A 23,642-nucleotide genomic window follows, 5' to 3' on the forward strand; every position below is an offset into this window, starting at 1 on the left:
TTTGGCTCGGTCCGATTGTTGAATAGTGTTCCAGGTTCTTTTCCATTCTACCGTGTCGTTCTTGTTGGCATAGGTTCGTCCCACCACGATGGCACGGGCTAAACACATCTGGTCATGAGGGTTGCGAATTCGGACGAGACTCTTTTTGGTGTTGCGAAGGTCGTCCACCAATAACATCTTTTTGCGTCCAGTCCCTTGAGGAGGAGAGACGTGGGTCATATCCAGTGTGGCTTTACCATCGGTGATGTCAAACTGGTCATTAGATTGTTGCACATGTTGAATCTTGCCCATGACTTTGGAAGCAGTCAATTCTGCAGGGGTGCTAAACTCGATCCAAACAGGGGATTTCAAACCGTCGTGTTGTATGGAAAGTCTCAAGCGATCGTCTTCTTTGGGTTGACATTGTTGCTTGAGTGAAGTGAGCAAAGAATCCCACACCCCAGTGATGAACACTTCTGCTTTCTCTAACGGCACTTCAGCCTTGAAATCTTTAAACTTCACTGTGTATTTGTAAGCCGTGGTTCTAAATTTTCTAGAGGAGCGCTTTTCCGTCTCTCGAATGGAATAGTACTTTTCAGGGTTGACTAAGGGTGGTGAACTTGGTTTAGAGGGTTCGGATTCTGGTTCACTCATGTCCTCTTCAAAATCACTGGCATGAATTTGTGCCAAGATTTCAGCCCTGGTACGAGGCGATAGATCACGTTTCTGCCTCTTACTTTCTTCTTCTTCTTCTTTCTTCTCGAATGAATTAGATCGTTTCATCTTGAAAGCAAAAAGTCAAATGACTCAAGTTCAAACACCATGAGCTACTTTATAGTCATAGCAGACCAGCGTATATAAAAGGGTGTGTGTCTTGTCCTTTCACTATTCATTTCACTCTCAAGCCGAGCACAACGATGGAAGAGACTAACCAGATGGAACGTTTCGTCAGAGCTTTGCGAGGGGTCATTAGAAAATTCTCTTCAGACCAGCCGACGGACTACTCTCCTTCCTTTAGAGATAAAAGTCAAGATACTTGCTATATCTGTCAGAAGAAAGGGCATTGGTCTTCAGAGTGTCCAGACCGTCAAAAAAGAACAAAAACAGAGGCTAAAAAAGACAAAAGTCAAGATACCTGTTATTATTGTAAAGAAAAAGGACATTGGTCTCCAGATTGCCCAAAAAAGAAACAAGAGGAGTCAGAAGAAAAGAGGGATTCTTCAGAAGAAGAGATGGATTCTTCGGAAGAAGAGAGGGATTCTTCAGAGGAAGAAGAGGAAGAAAGAAGACAATTCTATTTACAAGAGGCAAAGAAACAGGAGAAAAAGAAAAGAAGAAGGGAAGAAAATGCGGAAAAGACGGTGAAGAAATTTAAAAAACAGAGAGACTAAACAAGGAGAAAGAAGAAGTCAATGAACTTTTTATTAAAGTGTTGTGTTGTGAATTGGATTGTAAAAAAATAGATAAAAGAATAAATGAATGATATAAGGTAAGTGTCTTTGAGTTTTGATTTTAAAATAAGAACGTACACTCACGCACTCATACACAGACACGTACTATAAGGGTAAAATGGGTGGGGTTTTTTTTTGAGTTATTGGCAAATTGAAATTGTATTTCTTTTCGAGAAATGTGGGTGGCCCTGAAAAGGGCCTTTTTTCTTTATGGTGAAGGGGTGAGTTTAAGCAATCAACTTTAACTGCCTTAAGCCTTTGCCACGGCCAAGGCCTACTTCTGGACTGCGTAATGTTGATGATGATAATGATTGGGTTGAAATCACTAAGGGTGGTACGGTAGGCTTAGTCACAGGGTTGACGTGTTTAGCTCGGGAAGGTCGTATTCTCTTCGGTCGTAATAAAGAAGTCTGATACATTTGTTTCAGACTTCTTAACTCCGCTAAAATGTCCAACAGTACCGTGACCGTTTGATTTTCACCCTCTTGTTTCTTTGCTGCTACTTCTTCTTGCTGTTGCTGCTGTTGTTTTTTTCTTACCTCTTCTTCTTGCTGTTGCTGTAGGAGAAAAGCTTGTTCCGCTTCCTTTTGTCGTTGTATAAATTTCTCCAATTCTTCTTTCTGTCTCTGTCTAAAATTCTCCACTTGCGGTAATGAAGAAGGTAACGCAGGTTCCGGAACAAATTCTTGCGAGGAGAGAAAATCCACAAAATCCCAATTCACCTCTTCTGAAAGTAAGTCCGGGTTCCCTTGGGCAGTCTCCCCTGTTGGTGCAGCCCAATGGATCGTTTTCTGAGTTTCCGTCATGTTGAATCACTGTCGCATAGATTGACTGCACATAAGCGCTAGCGAATCTATATAGACCAACAGACGTCACAGACTGCTCTCTTCGGATTGGATGCGGGCTGACTGAATTTTGTAACGCGTTGTCGGATTGGTGAATGAACTCAATCCGTTTCAATCCTTCCTGTACCTATAAATAAGCGCCGTTCACTGCATTGATTCACCTGTTCTCGTCGCTTCAAGATGTGGACTACAGTTGAGTCATCCACCCTTGTGTCTTCCATGATGTTTCGGACAGACTTGCTCATGTATGTCCGATCGAAGTGGACCGTTGTCCACAGGACAAACACCAGCCTGTGGATACGTAGGATCTACGTCGAAAGACAAGGATGCCTGAAAAGAGTGCTGATGTACGGACCAACAGTAAGACGCAGCCTAAGGACAAGAAGAAGACCAATGCGGTGCCATTTATGTTTATGAATACATTAACATAAACCCAAAGGCCCTTTTCAGGGCCCCATATTTCTCGAAAAGAGATAGTCTTTCCATTGCCTACCCCTTTTTTAATTTTTTTTTTTAAAAATATGAAAAAATCCCATGTTCAATTTCCCTTGACGCTATAAAGGCCCACTTTAGTGAAAGCCCTTGACGCTATAAAGGCCCACCCTGTTTAATTTCCTTTGACGCTAAAGTGCCCCACGATTTTTTCTTTCTCCATGTTAATTTCCCTTGACGGTAATCTTACCCACGATTTTTCTCCATGTTAATTTTCCCTTGACGGTAATCTTGCCCAAGGGGTCTTGTAATGCTAATTCCCATTGACCGTAAAGTGCCCCCCTTCACTACTTGTAATAAAACCAAACAGTATAAAACAATAAGATTTTAGTTCGTGACAATTTTGAACTTGTTATGTGGACAGAGAACAAAACAAGGTTAACTTGTGATAATTTCGTATAAATTGGTTTCTAGCAGAATATAAAGCAAAAGATTCTAAAATTATTTTCCCATTATTCTTTCGACGCAGTGCATATAATAAAAGTCTAAGACTCCATCACATTAAATATTTAACTAAAGCTTTTCTACAATACAGGTTTTTTCTTTTCTTCAAAAATGCATTTTGCTTGTAAAAATGAGTTTCTTATTTGCGAAATAAGAGAGAGAGAGAGAGAGAGAGAGACAGAGAGAGACAGAGAGATTATGCATTGTAAATTTCGATCGACATAACCTGTAACTTTAATTGCTAACTTAGAAAATGACATTGTTCACGTGGCATAGCAATTTTGGCATTATTGTTAGGTATTATGTATTCAGCTTATGCATAATACAGCACTAGTTAAATAGAAAAAAACAAACTATGAATGAGAAGAAATTGTGCTTATATGAAGCTAAAACGAATCAATATGCGAAAACAACTTTTTTCCCTATTAGAATTGAGTAACTGGCCCCACCTTCTTTTCTGTGCTCTGTATATATATATCTTTAGGCCTGTAACCCTGAATTTAACACCTGGTGGATCAGCAGATATGCTCATCACCCCTTGCTGACATGGTCAGGTGTCATTGGCAAAATATAGCTTTGATAAATGCAACAGGAACGTAATCTGCTATAAAGGAATTTCGCTGACCACGTCCTTCTAATCTCAACAATCTGTGACCTGCCAAATCGCAACAGGATGTCTTAGATGCATTCACGCTCCAACCGCTTTCATCTTATTAACTACCTCATCCTCAGGTGAAGACACTGGCAGGATATCTGAATGACGAAGGCCATGAGAAGTGGAGAATTCGGGACTGACCACAGGCTTAAAGCATCTAAACTCAATATCCAGATTCAGAGTAGTAGACGTCCACAAGGCGAAAAAGTGCCCCAAAATCTTAATGTCTCAAAATTAAAACAGGAGAATGTAAAGCAGGTATTTGTCAGTGGAATGAGCAGTCAGCTAGATACAGTCGATATTGACTCTGAGAATATAAATGAAAACGGGGCGACCTTCAGAGACTCCATGTACTCAAATGCCTCCAAAAACCGTAGGACCCACCATACGTAAATATTATGATTGGTTTGAAGATAATGGTGCTGCCATTCAGTAACATGCATGGGAAACATGGGCCTATTTAGAATAAAGGACTTCATCCTCCATGAAGGCAGTCTTCAACAACATCGAGTGGCCTGTCCAATGCAATATCTACGAGTTGCAAAACTCATGACTGAACAATAAAATAGTCACGAGATTCATTCCTGCATTGTCAGGATTGCGATGAAGCACCTCTCTGATGAATTGAAGGCAACCTATGGGCCACAGTCATCAGGAACATCTCTAATACTGATTGCTGATAGCGCCTCATTGCTCTCTGACAAAGAAACGATACTTCAAAAATGGGCAAAACACTTCAACCACATCTTCATTCAGCAATTATATACGACTGAGAAGGCAATTGATCGACTGCCCCAAGTGGCAATCAACATCTCACGTGCTGATCCTCCACTGATGACTGAATCATCTGAACCTTTCCCAGTCACGAATTGAGTCACACAATATGGTGTTCTAGGCCATATTTACTGTTGCCTTCCGTGACTATGACACTGGTGTCCATATCATATATCAGACCCACAAATAAAACTTTAAGTCTACGAAGCCAATGTTTTGCCCACACTGCTGTATGTTTGCAAAACCTGGACTGTGTATAGACGCCATGCCAAGAAGCTGGACCATTTTCATATGGGTTGTCCGAGGAAACTGATGAAGATGGGATGGCAGGACAAGGTCCATAATAAAGTTCTCACATGGGCAGATATTCCAAGCATTCACAATGTGCTTATGAAATCAGTTAAGATGTGCAGGCCACGTCATCAGGATGTCAGAAGAGCGAATACCTGTAATAATGTATTCTATGGAACACGTACAGTGTAAATCTCAGGTTATCTTGTCCAATATTTTTGACATCACTGATCTGTGTTAGTATTTGTATTTTGTGTTCACTTCAGAGGCATTGTTTCTAATATAACAATGAAATGTATGATGATATGAGTCGTTACCACGCCCTTACAACAAAAGAAGCCCATTGTAGCCTATATTTAATGTATCACTGACTTGGGCTAATTATTTACATTTAGTTTATGGCCACGTAAGTTTTTCTGTGTTATATGCATACTATCCTACCTAGAATCAAGAAACTTGGTGAGTAAATGCATTGTGTTAAGTTCTACATCATTAATGCAAAATAAAGTCTCTAGGACCTATATTTCATGCTTCAATTTTTGTATTAAAAGTTCATGTAGTGAGTGATGTTTATGTTCCAATAATAAAACTTGATTATTGGTACTTCATACCTACTACTACACCGTTTAGAACCAAAATATGTCACTGTGACTCACGGTTTAAGATGCACTGACATTTGTTAAATACTTGCATTTATGATCAAATATATTCTTCAATAAAATATACATTCTTAGAAAGCCCTTTCTCTCCATTGCGATTGGAAGTGCGACTAAATATGTTTATTCAGTGATAAACTTTGAATGATAATACATTTTATATATTTTATGATAGGTTAACCTGAACAAGTTAGTTGTATTATACATGTGAATAACTGTAAGAATTAGATTAACGAACGATGTGCTGCAGTCTTCTTATGTAAGTCCTAAGATGTAGTGATTAATCAAGGTGATTACTGATGCATTAACTATCTTTGTACTGGTGGCTGACATTGTAAGGTTAAACAACCTTTGACTTTCATCCAGTAAAATCTGGCTACTTGGGGAGGCCATTTATAATAGTTTCTCAAGAAGATAATGAGCAATGCTTGAATGAAACATAATACAAAATCACTAATCTCTATTTTTGTCTGCTTTATATAATAGCTAAACTTTGATATGAAGACAAAAGGTTGTTCCACTTTTTGGATTTGTATGTTGTATAACCTGCCACATTATTTTACTAGGTAGGTAGTTGATAATTCAAAACAATAATGTCTTTAAACTACAAAAGAAAGTTTAAATTTTTAATTTTCAAAGTATTTATTGTTGTAACGTTAAGGGAACAAACTGTAAAAGCATAATTAGTAAGAAAAAGGTGCTAGCATTTCTTTGGCAAGATCACTTAGCTTGAATGTATTTCTTTATTAGTTCCAGATAATAAACTAAATTTAGATATAAAGCAATACTCATAGGGTAAAACTGCCGACTAGGTATATACAGTATAAGAATTTTGAGGCACACAGTGTTGTTTTTTAAATTGACACTTTAAAGTTGTAACATCTTTGAAAACTTCTAATGAAACGTATTAATTTTATGCTATCTCTTATTTCCTTTTGGAATTTTATTCCACTTAACGTTTCTTCAAGAATTCTTTAAAATAATGGAAACATAGTGACGAACTTTGTGCATAGTTATTTTAGCCTTTCTAAAACATAGTAAGTCACTTAATAATTTATTTAAAAAAATAACATTTATTATCATTCTTTATTATTCATTTCATTATTCAGAACAATATTCCTCTTGAATCAGATTGTATTGTCATAATTTCGTGAAAAGCAATATTAATGCAAAGTTTATTTTCTTGAATGTTGGTATACGATAAAAAAATAGCCTGCTTTGAACTGTTGGATATTATTGTCTCGCCCAACGTACATGGGCTCCAAAGCTGGCCCTGTTGTAATTTGGTCTCAGCCACAATGTCCATCAATACTACACCATGCAGTATAATTATCTTAAAGGTCAGAGAGTTGTACTGTGTCCCCTAGAAGGACAAGGAATTGAATTCTGGTCCATAAGTTATATTTTTTGATCGCACCAACACCCATACCCTCTCCAATAATCGGGCATACCCCATAAATGCATGGAACCTAGTCATAATAAAATATTAGTGCATAACCGGTCAACACACTTGCTTGACAATCCAGTAATTAAGTCTGTTCTAAATACACAAGAGCTTCAGACTTCTCAGACCTAAGTAAGAGGTATAAAAAGTGCTACCACTAGCAAATTGTAGTGAATGTAATGTGAAGAAACAATATGATTAATTAATCTAGAAGATTGTAGTGAATTTAATGTGAAGAAACAATATGATTAATTAAACTAGAAGATTGTAGTGAATTTAATGTGAAGAAACAATATGATTAATTAAACTAGAAGATTGTAGTGAATTTAATGTGAAGAAACAATATGATTAATTAAACTAGAAGATTGTAGTGAATTTAATGTGAAGAAACAATATGATTAATTAAATTGGAGCTTTATGTATGTTATTGACATATAATGCTGTTCATAGGCCATGATTAACAATCAGGATTTGGATCCAAGAACATGAGGTTCCTTTATTTTCCCCACGATTGAATTACTGTAAAATCTTTTTTTCCGCATGAAAACAAAAATGTTACCATGTTTCAAATTTCAGAAAAAGTGGGACATACCTTCCTACCCGTTATATCACTCTGCATATGAAACATTCCACATGTACACAACATTTATTGATCCATCATTCAACTACACCTTGGCCGTCGCAAGACTTTGGGGAGTATTAGGCTGGTAAGTCTATTTTGTCTCACTCGCTCTCGTAATTCAATCCATATAGCGTATGTTGAATTTTGTATAGCACTGATGAATTTAGACAATGAACAGACCAGACCATCATGTATCATTATGGCATTTTAAATTATTCCATTAATTCGACAGCGGAATTAATAGTTCTGACATTTTTATTATTATCGAACGAACATGAAAAGAAACGTAAAGTCAATTAATTTCAGGGTTAATTTTTTACCTATAAAACAGGAATAGTCATAAGTAGACTAAGTTATTTCTAGCTGGAAAAAGCTAAGTATCTGGCAAAAATTGTTCAAAGGTGGAGAAAAAGCCAATCATTTTCAGTGAGAACCTTGCATAGATTATTGTAGAGAAAAATTAGAATTTAAACTAATTGTGAGCTTATTGCATTGAATAAAATTACCAGAATGTTTTTATAGCTCTTCAGTCAGTCACTCCATATTTTAATGTATGCAACTGTTTGCTTGCACTACGTCTCCTGAACTACTTGGTAAATCAAAAATATAGTAAAAACTGTACAAATTACATCGAAATGCGTGCCCAGATGAGTCTATCCTAGCAAGCAATAACAACACAAACACCTGTAGTGTTATTAATGTCACACTAAAGTGGTGACATGTACTGCATAAACAGGGAAACCGGCTACTAAGACCAAAACATGGCACAATTTCAAATAATGTTATAATGCTGTAAACATTTTGTTATAGGTTCTATGTAAAGTTTGGGCTAGTTCTAAACATGCAAAATCACTATTTCGAGATATGCCTATGTCCTTAAGAGAAAATGAAACTTAACTTATTAACTATCAGACATGAATTTTATGCATTGCTTTTAATTCATATAAACTTGTGCTAGCCCTCTGAAACAATCATATAACTGGATTTATTAATTCATTTTCAAAGTAAAGAATAACCCGTCTTTTATTCAGAGTATGTGTGGGTACATCAAGCTATAGTACTGCTGTATGGGGCTGGCTGTAAGCTTATACAGCTGCAGAATGAAAAAACGATACCTCTGTGACAAAACAATGTTGTAAATCTCTCTGGTTCAACTTTCTACGTGAAGTATTTGAAAAGTTCTGAATACTGTGTTACAGCTTCAATGTTTCGTTGAAGATGTCAAAATATAATACCTATCGATAAAAAGTAACATTTTATAAACTTAGCTGAAATGCAACAGCAACATACTAGACACTTGCAGACAAATGCGTGTGAAGTAGCATTAGTAAATGACTTTGACTTAAGAATGTCGGAGAAGTACAATTCAGCTACTAACTAGAAATCATACCGTCAAATTGGGGTGCTCTTAGATTATTTTTCAACCGATATCAAGACCAATTTCAATAAAGTTTACCGATGTAATGCTCAGTCGTATCCTACAATTTTGATGTGGTTTTGTCGTTTTGAAGATGGTGACAAATCCATGGGCCATAACCCACGTAGTAAGTGGCTGAAATGAAGGTGGCAATTGATGAAGATGCTGGATGCATTGTCCGAGATATTTCTATTATTTTATGTATTGAATTTTCAGCTGTTTTAATATATTAAAAATCATTTGAAGCTTGGAAAGGTTTGTACAAGATGGGTGGAAAGTGGCTGCAGTTAAGGGTGCAACCGATGAAGATATTCGATACAAATTGGAACATATTTCCATTATCATTAATTCATCAGATATTTTTAATATATTGAAGAATCATTTGAAGCTCGGAAAGGATTGATTTAATATATTTAAAAATTTTTTGAAGTTTGGAAAGGTTTGTACAAGATGGGTGGAAAGTGGCTGCAGTTAAGGGTGCAACCGATGAAGATATTCGATACAAATTGGAACATATTTCCATTATCATTAATTCATCAGATATTTTTAATATATTGAAGAATCATTTGAAGCTCGGAAAGGATTGATTTAATATATTTAAAAATCATTTGAAGTTTGGAAAGGTTTGTACAAGATGGGTGGAAAGTGGTCGCAGTTAAGGGTGCAACCGACGAAGATATTCGATACAAATTGGAACATATTTCCATTATCATGAACATTAATTCATCAGATATTTTTAATATATTGAAGAATCATTTGAGGCTCAGAAAGGATTGTTCCAGATGGGTCCTGCATTTATTGATCAGATATTCCCAAATATGAATAGATTCACAGAGACATTTTAATCAGATTACGACAGTGATAAAACTTAGGTTTCCTTTCTTGAACCCTACTCGAGAGAAAAAAACAAAGTCTTGGAGCTGAGAAAATGATTAGAGAACACAAATCTCTCGGCACACTCAATCTGTTAATAAAGTTTGACGAGTCTTTTTTTTTACATTAAAATGGCCCGTCCATCCAAGTACATATGCTTGACTCTCTCAATATCAATGGACACAGCTTTTACTCCAAAATGCTGTCCAAGTAGGAGATGGCTGCTAACTCCACCTTCTGCGCACCAATACAAGAGGCATCGATCTACTTGCTGATAACACACCAGAGCATAAATCAAACATTGTGACACACTCTGTGAAGGATCACGCCATCCAACCTGTCCCACATCATCCACATATCCATAATATAGCTCCAAATGAAATCTCGCTGAATCCTGCCATCAGAGATTCGCTGAGGGGCAAATTATTTGACCACCACCAGGCCATTTGAAGTTTAGTTTTTCAGTGTATGAACAGCATAATATCATGTAAAAAAAATTGAAACAAAACAGCATTTAATAATTGGATAATTTTACTGAGAAAGTGCGGAGAAGTGCATGGCAAGTACTTTAATGGGATGAGCAAACGTGCTATCATAAATAAAGTCCTTTTTTGTGCAGTGCACTAATAGCAAGAACTTTTTAAATACAACAGGTAAGTGGGTCTTGTGCTTTGATCACACCTTGAGTTTTCTGCTATTCGTGGTGTAGGCTCGTATATGACATCTCTGCATGTGCACATAGGAGACATTGGGGATGATTTTCCAGCTGGAAAAGCATTTGGTTGAGTGTGAAAACGTTTATGCTGTGGTCAAAGTATCCCAAAATGTTTTGGCGGTTAAAACTAGTATCTATTGTTGATCAAATGGTAACAGCAAATCAAGCAAACGTAAAACCGAACAACATTGCATATATTTTGCCTAACTGAAGTGGTTAACGATTATGCTCCTGATGACTGTATAACTGGCATTTACCGGGTATGTTGTATCCTCTCTCTCTCTCAACTTTTAACCCAAAAGAGGCTTATCCAAGATTAAACAAGGTGAGACATACATTATGTGATCATAGCTATTACTACTGATGAATCCTTCCTTTTTATGAACAATTTCTGTACTAACAGTCATATAAATGTTTAAAATTTGCTTACCTGGCCATAAGGCCAAGTGAGTTTATAGTGAAACCCTTCATCCGGCATGCATTATCAGTCAGGCATATTCCATTCCAGTAGTTATTATTGCTATTTACAACTTCTCAAAAACTGCTTTACCAATTTGCACATGATGCTGGAGGTATATTCTGATATTATACGACCTTTCGAGCTTGTTTAAGGGATGCTGATCCATCCAATATGGTTGACCTTTCTAAAAATGGACAATCCTTACACAGCTTTTTCTCATAAACTGGCATACAAACTTTAACCAAATTTGAGAGAAAGAATACAGGCATATAGGTCACAGTTTTGTTCAAATGATACTGGTCCTCCATCAAAGATAGTCAATAGTACTAAATACCGAAAAACCTTTATTAAATGATTTCTCAAAAACTGCTACACAGAATTTAGCTAAATTTAACAAAAAAACATTTTGGAATGGATACATTTTAAAATTTTACAAATGAAATTGATTCACTATTAAATATGGTTGCAATTACCAGAAATATTTACAAGTGATCATTTAATAACATCCACTCAACAGAATCTTGCTAAATCTGACGGAACGTATCTTGGTCTGGATGGCTGTCAGGTTTGTCCAAATGATGTTGTCCCACTTCCAAATATGACCATTTTGCAAAAGGTTAAAAACATTTGCATTAAAAAATTACAGAATTTGACCCAGTTTGAAAGTAAGCAAATTCTGTATTACAGACTAGTTTTTACAGACGACTTGTTTCTTAGATGCGTTTGGATTGAAAGTTATTTTTGAGCATATTTATCATGTAAAATTCAATGTAGATGTCGAGTTATAGTTGGTTCAATACATCTGCCCTTGTTTCTAATGATGCGTATTGTATTTTAGTTCATGATCAGGTGTCTAATTCAATGTCTAAACTTGGATTTTATGATAGAGTCTCAAAATATAGCAGATTTTGATTTTTAAATGCTAAAATGTTGATTCTGCTCAGTTAGTGCCACATGTATACCTTTCGAAAATTCAATTTCATTCAGGTAGAAACCTGGAATTTACTGTTGATTTATATTTCAGGAAACTTGCTGATGAAACACTGTTGTCATGTGATGTAAGGAGATATGCGAAGGCCGTATCAGATGCAGTAGCCTCATTAAGGACCCAGTTTGGAATTATATGGCAAGAACATACTGTTAATATTGGTAAGCATTATTGAAGCTTAAGTTGTACGCGGAATATTATTGCAATATAATCTTGTTAATCCATCCTTTTTTTATATTAATATTCTATGAAACGCTGGAAAGAAATAAGTGCATCATCAAATTTCCATTGGATGTTTCTACTTTCGCTGTCAGGAAATTAATGTCTGCATGCAGTCTAACGTGCTACAATTACATTTTACAAATCATAGGTCTCTTTCTCACGTTTGTTACATACTAGTCACTTTACTTTTGTGAAGGACAGCTGTGCTGTCTGCTAGCTGACTTGTCCATTTCAGCTTTAAATTTTATTGCCTTAAATTAACACAGTTTTTCCTAAATATACATATAAATAAACTGTAAAATCAGAAATTAAAGTGGCAGTGTGTGAAGAGAGAAAAATGCCTAATAAGTAACAATACTTTTTTCCTGACTTGTTTAGATGCATATGAAGTATCCAATTGCATGTTGTGAGTAGTCAGGTTGGAAGTATTTGGTACATGCAATTGAGGCTCCGACAAGTAACATGTAATGTACCTAACTAGATGCATACTGCATACATGAGCCAAAATACATGCATACTACATACATGTACCTAACTACATACATACTACATACATGTACCTAACTACATACATACTACATGCATGATACATACATGTATCTAACTACATGCATGCTACATACATGTACCTAACTACATGCATACTACATACATGTACCTAACTACATGCATACTACATACATGTACCTAAAATGACCTATTATATGGACATCGAACAATATTTACTTTTCTTTCTGTCCCAATAATTCATGGTGTATGAAACGTATAAATTTTTCCAAATATTTTGTCAAGAAATTTAATATAAAGTCAAACCATTCAATAACGGCTATCCATGGGAGAATGCAAAACAAGCCTTTGAATTATGACAAAATCTGTACAAAGTTTCACCTTTCAAAATTATTTTATGAAGAAATAACATGCAATGAATATTATTCGTACTACTTAAAAATGTTATTATTATTATTATTATTATATCCTAAATAAAAATTGCTTGCATGCACCGTTCAACAAAATCATACAATACCTTTATATGTTGTTCTCTCCCAAATATATATTTCATACAAGATTAGTGTATCCTACTCACTGGGATCCATTCTATAAATTAAATCATCACTGATCTAAGATAATTACTGATCTAAATTTGGTTTGAGCACCATAACAAAACATTAATTTCACTTAAAATCGATAGCTTACAGATACTTGTAAAACAGAATTGACCCTTTGGTCGGCCAGCTTGCATGCGAACCATACTAACTGTTCGTGCTTCAGAAACAGTATTTGGATTAGCAACTTGCTCAACTCGCCGAAATTTAAAGTCAGTCGGCTTATGTGCGAGGCCTTAGTTTTGATAAATATTTAATCAAAAGAAGTCACATATGATTATTCTTTGTGATCCATAAATCTAAACTTCGCCTGCTTGATAGACAAGTCTAGAATATTAAATGACCATTGACCATTAAGAAAAAGGATGAAACTCGTAACTCTTGTCAAAGGTGAACTCTGTTGTCAAAGTCGGGAAAAAAATATCTCATGCTAAATAATTCACTGCATCTGAGTTAGCCCGAATCCAATTTCTGCTGAGACTACTTGACTGCTTTTCCACAATTACACCAACAAATTTCTTCCCCCCTCTCATGTAATAATAAAATCCGACTTGCTTATTGGCACCTTTGAGTTTGCCTGACAGCGTGACTAGAGTATGGTGAGTATAAATGATATATGAAATGCTTACACATTAATACATCATTATCTAAACAATGTCTTGCTCATCAAGCATTAGTTTCATTTGGTCACTGATGATATGCGACCGTAACAGCTTAAGGCAGGGAGAGACCAATTTCGGCTCTGCGACACGTAGCTACTGGGTGCAGAATGTAGATGACCGTTAAACAGAGGACATTTATATAGGAATTTTTCCAGGGAGATTTTACAATGGCTATCAAGACCAGGTGACCGATATGTACAGGTGAACATTAAGACGGGTTTCATTACATTTATTATCAGTGTATCGACTGTCCGAAGAGTTTAATGATTGTCAAAATGGTATAGGCATGTAAACTAGGTTTCATTATAACCTTGCTTGCCGGCAAAGAATATTTTAATAATAAATATTTGAGTTTTCTTTTCTAATCATATTGCTGGTGCTTATATTCTGTTTGTAAAGTAAGTCTGTTCATTGATATACATACTGCCTCTTTTGATAAGTGTATGCTGGCCATAAATGACATATTTACCATATTTTATTCCTGCAAACTCTTGGCATCTTATTTGACCTGTAGAATACACAATATTGCTTAATTTGTTTGAGTAAAATATTAACATCATAAGTTGGTTACGGTCCAAAAAGTCTCGACCAGCCTTAGAACATTATTTGTAAATGTGACTCAGATTATAATAGCATATACAAATAGCTGACTGGCTCCAATACTAATATTGATACTGTGAGGATAGTGTTTGACAACAGGATGTTGGATTGAAATTATTTGCATGCATTCTAATTAATGTATCTTTTAAAGATATTCCATAATATACTTCAAAACTGCTTTAAGATTGAAGCTCCAGATATGGCTTTGATCGGATTAGATACGTAAATGGGTCTAATCACTTTGACTGGTTCGTTAGTGCAGTTACAAAACACCATTATTTACAATGATCCTATAGGTAAAATACCTATCTGATTTTGTCTAAAGTGCTGTTATCAGGATAAATCTACCATTGAATAAAACAGAGATGACAAAATCCTGGGAAACTCAAATATCAGAAATGTTGCCCTCTTTATCATAAATAAATGTCAACAGCTAGTTCACTAGTTTACTGACAAGGAAAGACACAGATAAAAACCTCATACGTGTTTAAAACACCTTTATATCACTCATGCTAATGCACATTACTGAGAATGCAAATTGTATACATCGTCATTGGGTATATTACACTGAATAATCACAAGCTGTAAGTTTGCTGTCTATAAGAAACACATTCAGTTAATCCTTAAGAGAATATGGTAGTTTCATAGCCTGACAGTTCTTTGATCTAATACCTGTTTTTTGTACAAGTAAAATATTGCTTCGCTTTAGTTTCAGCTTGTTGTCTGATACACGATGGCATATGTAGTTCCTTTGAAAACAGCACCCTACATGTGGTACAATGCATGATTATAACAATGTAATTCCTTTGAAGACAACATCAAATGTGTGGTCTGATACATGGTTATGATACTGCATGTACCACAAGCAGCATCCTACGTGTGATATAATGCATGCTCACAACAATGTAGTTCTGCTAAAAACAGCATAATAATTGTGTTTACAATGCATGATTATGACAATGTAATTCCGTTAAAGACTAAATTCAACGTGTGGTCTCACACAAGATGACAATGTACTTCCATTAAAAAAGCATCCAACTTGTAGTCTGATACATGGTTATGATAATGCATTTCCCACAAACAGCATCCTATGTGTGATAAAATGAGTATAACAATGTAGTTCTGCTCAAAACAGTGTAATACGTGTGACCTGAAGCATGATTACGACAATGTAGTTCCGTTAGAAACAACATGTTATGTGTAGCATTATGCACGATTATAACAATGTAGATTCCTTTAAAACAGCTAAAATCATGTGTTATGATGCATAATTGCTCCTGTGAAAGCAGCATTATACCTTTGGTCTGATGCATGATGATGAAAAGTTAGTTCCCTTAAAAACAACATCCAACTTGTGGTCTGATGCATGATTATGACATGGTATTTCTCTCAAAAACAGCATCCAACTTGTTGTCCGATGTATGGTAATGACAATGCGTTTCCCCTGATACAGCAACCTAATTGTGATATGGTGTATGACTATTACAATATAGTTCACTTAAAACCAGCACCCTACTTGTATTGATACTGAGTTCACTTAAAACCAGCACCCTACTTGTATTGATACTGAGTTCACTTAAAACCAGCACCCTACTTGTATTGATACTGAGTTCACTTAAAACCAGCACCCTACTTGTATTGATACTGAAAACCAGCACCCTACTTGTATTGATACTGAGTTCACTGAAAACCAGCACCCTGCTTGTATTGATACTGAGTTCACTTAAAACCAGCACCCTACTTGTATTGAAACTGAGTTCACTTAAAACCAGCACCCTACTTGTATTGATACTGAGTTCACTTAAAACCAGCACCCTACTTGTATTGATACCGAGTTCACTTAAAACCAGCACCCTACTTGTATTGATACTGAGTTCACTTAAAACCAGCACCCTACTTGTATTGATACTGAAAACCAGCACCCTACTTGTATTGATACTGAGTTCACTGAAAACCAGCACCCTACTTGTATTGATACTGAGTTCACTTAAAACCAGCACCCTACTTGTATTGAAACTGAGTTCACTTAAAACCAGCACCCTACTTGTATTGATACTGAGTTCACTTACAACCAGCACCCTACTTGTATTGATACTGAGTTCATTATGCATTAAAATAACACATGGCATGTTAGTACAAGGTCCGTACAGCGTTAATAGTTTATAAAAATGTTGCTCTCTCAAGTTACTAAATGTTCCATTCGAGATAGGAATAACGGATCGGCATATAGATTTTCATAATAATCACTAATTGTATGCTTGTTTAACTCGTCTTAGTCTGGTCTAAGTCAGACATGAGCGTTGTAGTAGCATCTTGATATTAGTACAGCAAGATTCTTTTGTAGATGCCTTGGAGTCAGCAAGTAAGAACCTGACATTAGCTGCACGGAATTTTTATGACCACACACAGACTGTTGATAAAAATGAGTAAGTATAGATATATGTATACTCATTATTTTAAACACTAACGGTAACATCAACAGCTTATAAATATAACGCACATGTTTTGAGAAACGAAAGGAAACAAATACTTGAAGCATAGAATTTGTCTTTAAGATAACACATATAGACAGTTCAATACTCACCTTGAAAACTGCATGCAATTTACAGCATACAATGTAGATTAAAATCTTTATTAAATATATTTTCTGACCAAGGACTCTCAGATTTTCAAGCATCTTGCCTAAAGTTTTGTATCTATTGGCTGAGACTCGTGGTTCATGGATGAAATGTGGCTGTGAACATTCAACAAGTTTCAGAATTATACAGATAACTCGGTTATTGGTTTTCATTGTATATTTCTGAAAATAAAGAACAGTTGACATTAAATAAAATCTCAGCATGAGGCTGGGACCACTACACAATACTAGGTTTTACCTAGGCTTTATTCGTGCGTTCAAAATTGATTGGTACTTGTTGTGGGTAGATTTTGCCGTCAGACACCACCATATACTCCATACATTGATTTCAAATTAAGTTTTACATATTTGGTCAATTAAATGTTTTGTTTTCTTTTACGTTAGTTTAAACATAATACTGGGTATATAATGCTGAGGAAATGGGAGATAATTACTTTTCTCAGAGATAGACAGAGGCAGCTAATCCATACGTATCAGGGAAACAAAGAAATATTGGAAAACGCACCCAGATGTTCCTAAAACGCTTGGTTTGTCGGGAAACTGAGGAATATGTCAACTTCAATCCAAGTAGTTACAGGTTCATATGAAAACCATCCTTTGAGCTGGATGATCTGTACCCGGATGTGATGTAACTTCGGATATAATGCTCTGAAATGTTGGATACATAACTCAACTGTCTTTTATGTTGAGTATATTATGTCTGATATGTATTATATTATGCTTTAATTTGCAACATAAAGGTTCATTATTTTAATAATAACTGTTTACATATTCACTACTAAAAACGCTTTCATTTCATTAACATAAGGGTCTTAAAGCTCTCCGATTCTTTTACTCGACGTAATCATTTCCATGCCTAATGCTCATGCAGAACTTTGTCTTGACACGTTTAACATGTACTGTTGATCGCAAAACCTTAACTATGGTAATATCTTGGCAAATGTAGCCAGGACACAATGTCGCAAAATCGGTTAAAATATATTAAATATATTAAATCATGCAAAATCGCTAAACAGTTATTTTAACAATGTTTTGTCATTAACCCAATCCAATTGCCAAACTTGAATGATTAATGTACAGAACGTTTGCAATATCAAAACAGATGTAATATTTCAACATCGCAATTTGCACATTGAATTATTCATGTTTTTTCTCTCATTATGTTCGGATGCTTGCAAAGTTTGCTGTTGTGGCTGCATGAAATGTTTGTTGTTTCGTGCGGTATGAAATCTACTGTTTAATAACAGTAATACATTGCCGTCTATTATTGCATTGCTATCCCTTTTTCTGACACTAGTCCCCAGACCAAAGTGAATCCTTCCTCCTGTTAGCAATTGGAGGTAGTAGAACAAAACAACATAATCCTAGTAAAATGCCTTAGTTACTTCAAGTATTCAGAATACTGCCATGCTCTTGCTTGTAATCTGTGTGGTTATAGCGAGTCTCCCATAACACTGGAGATCATTGCCATACAAAGTGTATTTTTTGTATTATTATTATCAATTGTGTACATTACATTAGTGTATTGCATTTGACACTTTCTGCACAGTCCTTGTAATATTTCACGTTTAGTTTTGTCCCATTATATATAGAGAACTTAAGTACACAATTGTGTACATTACTCGTCTGGATCTAATCCACAACCTGGAGAGGCCATCAATTCTGATATATTTTAATAATTTTGCTATGTGTGGATATATTTGTTGTCTGCTAGCCTCTGTCTCTGTTTGTCTGTATATCAGTTTCTCTCTCTCATGGTGTCTCTGACTGTAAAGGATTTTTTAGTTTCCGTGGGAATGATTAATTTTCAGCATTTCATTTTCTGCAGCTTTCAATCTCTTAATCTCTATCAGCTCAGTTTCCAGTGTGATTCAAATTCAATTATCACCTGAGTTCATGACTGAACCAGTGCAGTTGTCTGGCACGGACTCCAATACATGTCTCAGATCCGTGATCCTTTCATTGCACTGATATCTCAGAATCAGGCTCTTGTGCAAACTTAGAGCTCGAGGGGTAGACTTGCAGGGCATGTGGTCTAAAAGAGAAATTTCCCTTCATATAAAAAATAGAAATACGGAACGTTTTTCTAACACTACGAGGATGTGCCAGCTGTATAAGACGTATCCGAATCATGGTTGGAATGTACAACAGTTGTGGAGTACACTATGCATCAATGTGCACTCGTGCTTTTTCTTCGGTTGAAAGTCTTGACACTTCTCAGATGGAGAGATTCAAATATTGCTTCTAGACTTTCCACATATCAGGTAAAATAAATATCATAGCAGACATCTTTTTTTAGACCAGAAAGATTTGTCTCTGCATCTATTGCTAGTACAGACAAATCTTTAACTGAGATTTAAGTCAATATAAGACGTGATTGCAATGCTAGTAGAGACAAATCTTTAACTGAGATTTAAGTCAATATAAGACGTGATTGCAATGCTAGTAGAGACAAATCTTTAACTGAGATTTAAGTCAATATAAGACGTGATTGCAATGGGTTCAACAGCAACCTACCATGTGATGTCTCTTCAGAGGGCATGACAAATGAAGGTGTACTCATATTGTATGCCTGCGCTTCCCACCTTTCAGAATAATGTCTAACGTTCTTGACATTGTAACGACCTTGACATCACAGCTCATCCTGATAATACTCATGTTGGTAGTAGAAAGCCCTACCGAGTTGTTGCTGAGGAAATATATTCTGTCGCAGCACAGAGGGTCTCTCCAGCACAGCAATCCACAGATTCTTCACCATCAAGATTGTCTCATATCAAACGATCAATGCACCGAAAATAGTTTTCAAGCACGGTTCATTCTTCCTCACTCACGTTTTAATTCTAATTGCAGATTTTCTTATTGGTGTGGTCAATTGAAAATCTACTCGGTCTCTGTCATTAGGGATGTTAGAGAGAAGCCCGCTCCATCACTCTTAATTTCTCTATTGTTTGGAACCGGAACGTCATTTTCAAAACCTAAGTACTTTGTTTCTTGTTTTTGTCTAGGTGGAACCTTTAATGTGATCTTTGGTCGCCCTTTAAAATACCTTATGAACACTTGAAGAACGCTTCCTTTGGGTAACTTACCTCAAAACAGTCTTTCGTCACGCAGGCATCAGCAATAAGGAGTGAAATTCATGCTTGGTCTGTTGGGAAAATAATGTTTATAATTCAATATTAACTTTGATTTTTTTTCAACTGGAGTTTCCAGCAACAACAAAAATACAGCGACCTTTGGTAACTCCCGATTCAATTCAAATCTACAATAACAGTCACATCTGTGTTTGGAATGATCAAGACGGGCTATTCTTGTCTAGTTAAGGCATTAAAGTTTTACTTGGATAAACCAAATGGGAAAAGTGATGGACATCACCATCTTCTTCTTTCTGTAAATATCACCACTGTTATTTCAGCAACTACCATCTCAATATCAATATCTCAGTGACTTTTCTTTGATGATAATCAGAAGCCTTGTTAGAGCTAATGCTGCATCCTTAATCATTATATTTCTGCATATGACAATCACCTTCTGGCTGTCTCTTCACATTTTCGGCATTTTACCTCAACCAGTATATCACCAGAATAATTGCAATTGCATATTAGGCAAGAATTTGTCATCCCATCAAATTATTAAGCCATCGTCCAGTTTGCAATAAAGTATCATTTTGGAACCAGATGGATATCTCATTCTGACAGTTATTCACCACAGAGTTTTTCAAAACAAGATTAACAAGAATTAAATAACCAACTGTTCTATTCCAGTCCCTTGGCAGTAAGAATGGTAAATGATAAGATGATGCAGCTTGAGAGGACCTTCATAGACCCAGAAGGGGTGCCGGGAAGACCAATCTACAAGTAAGTTTTATTCATAATTGTACCATCACAGTTATAGGTTTTAGCTGTGTTTTTACAGTACTTTAGATCAGCTCTTTTATTCTCAATGTAGCCTTCATCAAAGTAATGCTCAATAGCTAAGAATCTGATTATTAGAATACACCTTAGTAATTTAAACTTTGTATGCTAAAGGTGGAACTAATTTGATCCCAGAAAGTCAGACAATTTTAATGTTTTCCTTTAAATATTTTATTGATTTCGGTATTGAGACTGGATTTTAGATATCCAGGATACAATACCAAGCAGGTTTCGCATGCAATGTTTTGGGGGAAGTTTCCTCACCGCATATCTATGTATTATTACTTTCAACTTACTTCTTTATTTGAACTTTTACTTTGTCTGTCAACATAAGTTTGTAAGTAACTAGGCCATGCAATTTCATGGTATGCCTATCATCAGTTCATGAACAATTCTTTGTTATTATTTTGGAGGCAATGTTTCTGATTTGATTTGAAATATTTTTTTTGAATGTATGATTATATCATCCTATTCAGGGATGCGTTTAATAATGAACAAAATCTTCTATTTGATTCCCCACCTAATATCTCTCCGGTTCCTTATTGTTATATGAATGAAGTTCCCAAAACACTGTAACATCATAACTTTAGATTCGTTGCGTGTACTAGAAAAGTACTATGGTTCTACATATTTTGTAAGTATTCTGCGTGTACATTTCATCATTAGCAGAAGAAATAAATGGATCCTTTTATCTTCAAAGAAATGACAGTGCATTGACTGTAATTAAAATTTTTAGACATTTAAACGAAATATTGAACTAAATGCGTTGTGGACTGTTAATGTTGAAATTGTATAGAATATTCGATCATGGCCATTTGGAAACCACATTAAAAATTTGTATTCAAGATAATTGAAAATAATTGATATGTATATGCACTCAATATATTGAAAAATGCATTACTACTAATTTGAGCTCTATAATTTTTGTTTTCCATTTTGTTACTTTAAAATTGGAAATTAATGTTGGCGTAAGAGTATGAAAACAAATATTTCACTGATGTTTGCTTTGACGCCATCTCATCAATGCATATAACAGATATTAGAATGGAAGGGATCTGTGGTGTTTCTTTTTCAAACATGTTACTCAATAGTTACCCAGAAGAACTAGCTCTCATATCCAGTCATCCCAGGCAAAAACGTTTCAGGTATAAAGCTAAAAGTTAAATGTCCACATAGGTGAGAGTTACATAGGGCGATCTCTCCTAGATACAGGGAATGGCGTCAAATCCCGTAACTACTTAAGTTATTACTTCCGATCGTGCCGAGTAGCACACTCTCTACAGTTAGAGAAGTCTTGTAAACTTCATATAAGCACTTTGGTAGCTTTTTTTATACCTAAAAGCAGTTGTAGAAGTGTCCTCTGCGAAGGGAAGTATACTCTATAAATTTCCAACTTACTTTTTTGTTCTTTTCTGTCGGATACATATAGGCAAGTTTTCTATATTAATATTGTCTTAGAGTCCACTTTGTAGTTATATACACGAAGCTCAGATCATTTTACCTGCATGGGTCGACATTTGTTTTTTTCCTACAGGTAACATTCTTTCATAATTGACATATCATAACGTCCACTTCTGAAGTATCAATAATGAAGCTTCAGTGCATTTTACTGTGCATATATTGTATCGTATGTACAGAAGAAAACTCAATTGCCGTATAGTTTCTGCCTTTGTTGGATACAGACAGGTAAGTTTTCTATGGATAATTTAACCATAGCGTTCACATCATACTTTTCACAAGCGATGCTTTTGTGATTTTATTTGTATAGGCAGTCAATTGGCCTTTCCTCAGGTAACGTTTTAAAAATTGATATTTTATCGTCCACTTCGCAGCTATTAGTAGCGACACTCAAAACCCTACCTGTAAGCGCAGCGCTTTCACCCTTTTACTGGTACATAGCACAGGGTATAGCTCTGCATATACATCATGAGGCTCATAAAGCAGAACGCGTGTCGCGCTACACCTGTATATATTGTCTGATCTATTTAGCCTTACAGATTTAGATCATGGGCAGGACCAGACTGAAAACCAGTCCACATGTGCAATTTACTCCGGTTGTCAATCGACCAATACAAGCCAGACTTGCATGTCATAGACAGAAGTCAATGGACGGCAGTACTGTGGGTACTAAAAGGGAATGTACAGAAGTGTACCTTGAGGGACGATAATGTCATAAGGTTGTACACTCGGGTTCCAAAGCACGATACTTTTGGGGGAGCAAGAAAAAGAGCAAAGCAACAGTCTTAGTTACCATCTCACATGTCAGAATTACGGGTGGATCTACGTTCTGTAAATTAGTGAGCCACTATCCTCGAAATTATTTGCAAACTAATTTGCCGGCAGCACAAGAGATGTCGACTTCAAAGTCATTATCCATAAATGACAAAACTTGCTTGCAAT

At 35.7% G+C, this 23,642-nt stretch overlaps 1 protein-coding gene across 1 annotated transcript in view; it reads left to right on the top strand.

Annotated features, from left to right (window-relative positions):
• The window catches only part of LOC149770748 (N-acetylated-alpha-linked acidic dipeptidase 2-like), a 120,601-nt gene that overhangs the window by 88,513 nt on the left and 8,446 nt on the right, over nt 1–23,642 (top strand). The window contains exons 15-18 of the mRNA XM_089949167.1: nt 7,608–7,738; nt 12,143–12,267; nt 17,038–17,119; nt 21,093–21,185. Of these exons, the coding sequence (XP_089805293.1) occupies nt 7,608–7,738; nt 12,143–12,267; nt 17,038–17,119; nt 21,093–21,185 (431 nt within the window). The remainder of the gene's footprint in view (nt 1–7,607; nt 7,739–12,142; nt 12,268–17,037; nt 17,120–21,092; nt 21,186–23,642) is intronic.

The sequence above is a fragment of the Sinohyriopsis cumingii genome, unplaced genomic scaffold (genome assembly GCF_028554795.1).
Source record: "Sinohyriopsis cumingii isolate HCF-2022 unplaced genomic scaffold, ASM2855479v2 utg002430l, whole genome shotgun sequence".
In the NCBI taxonomy this organism is placed as follows: domain Eukaryota; kingdom Metazoa; phylum Mollusca; class Bivalvia; order Unionida; family Unionidae; genus Sinohyriopsis; species Sinohyriopsis cumingii.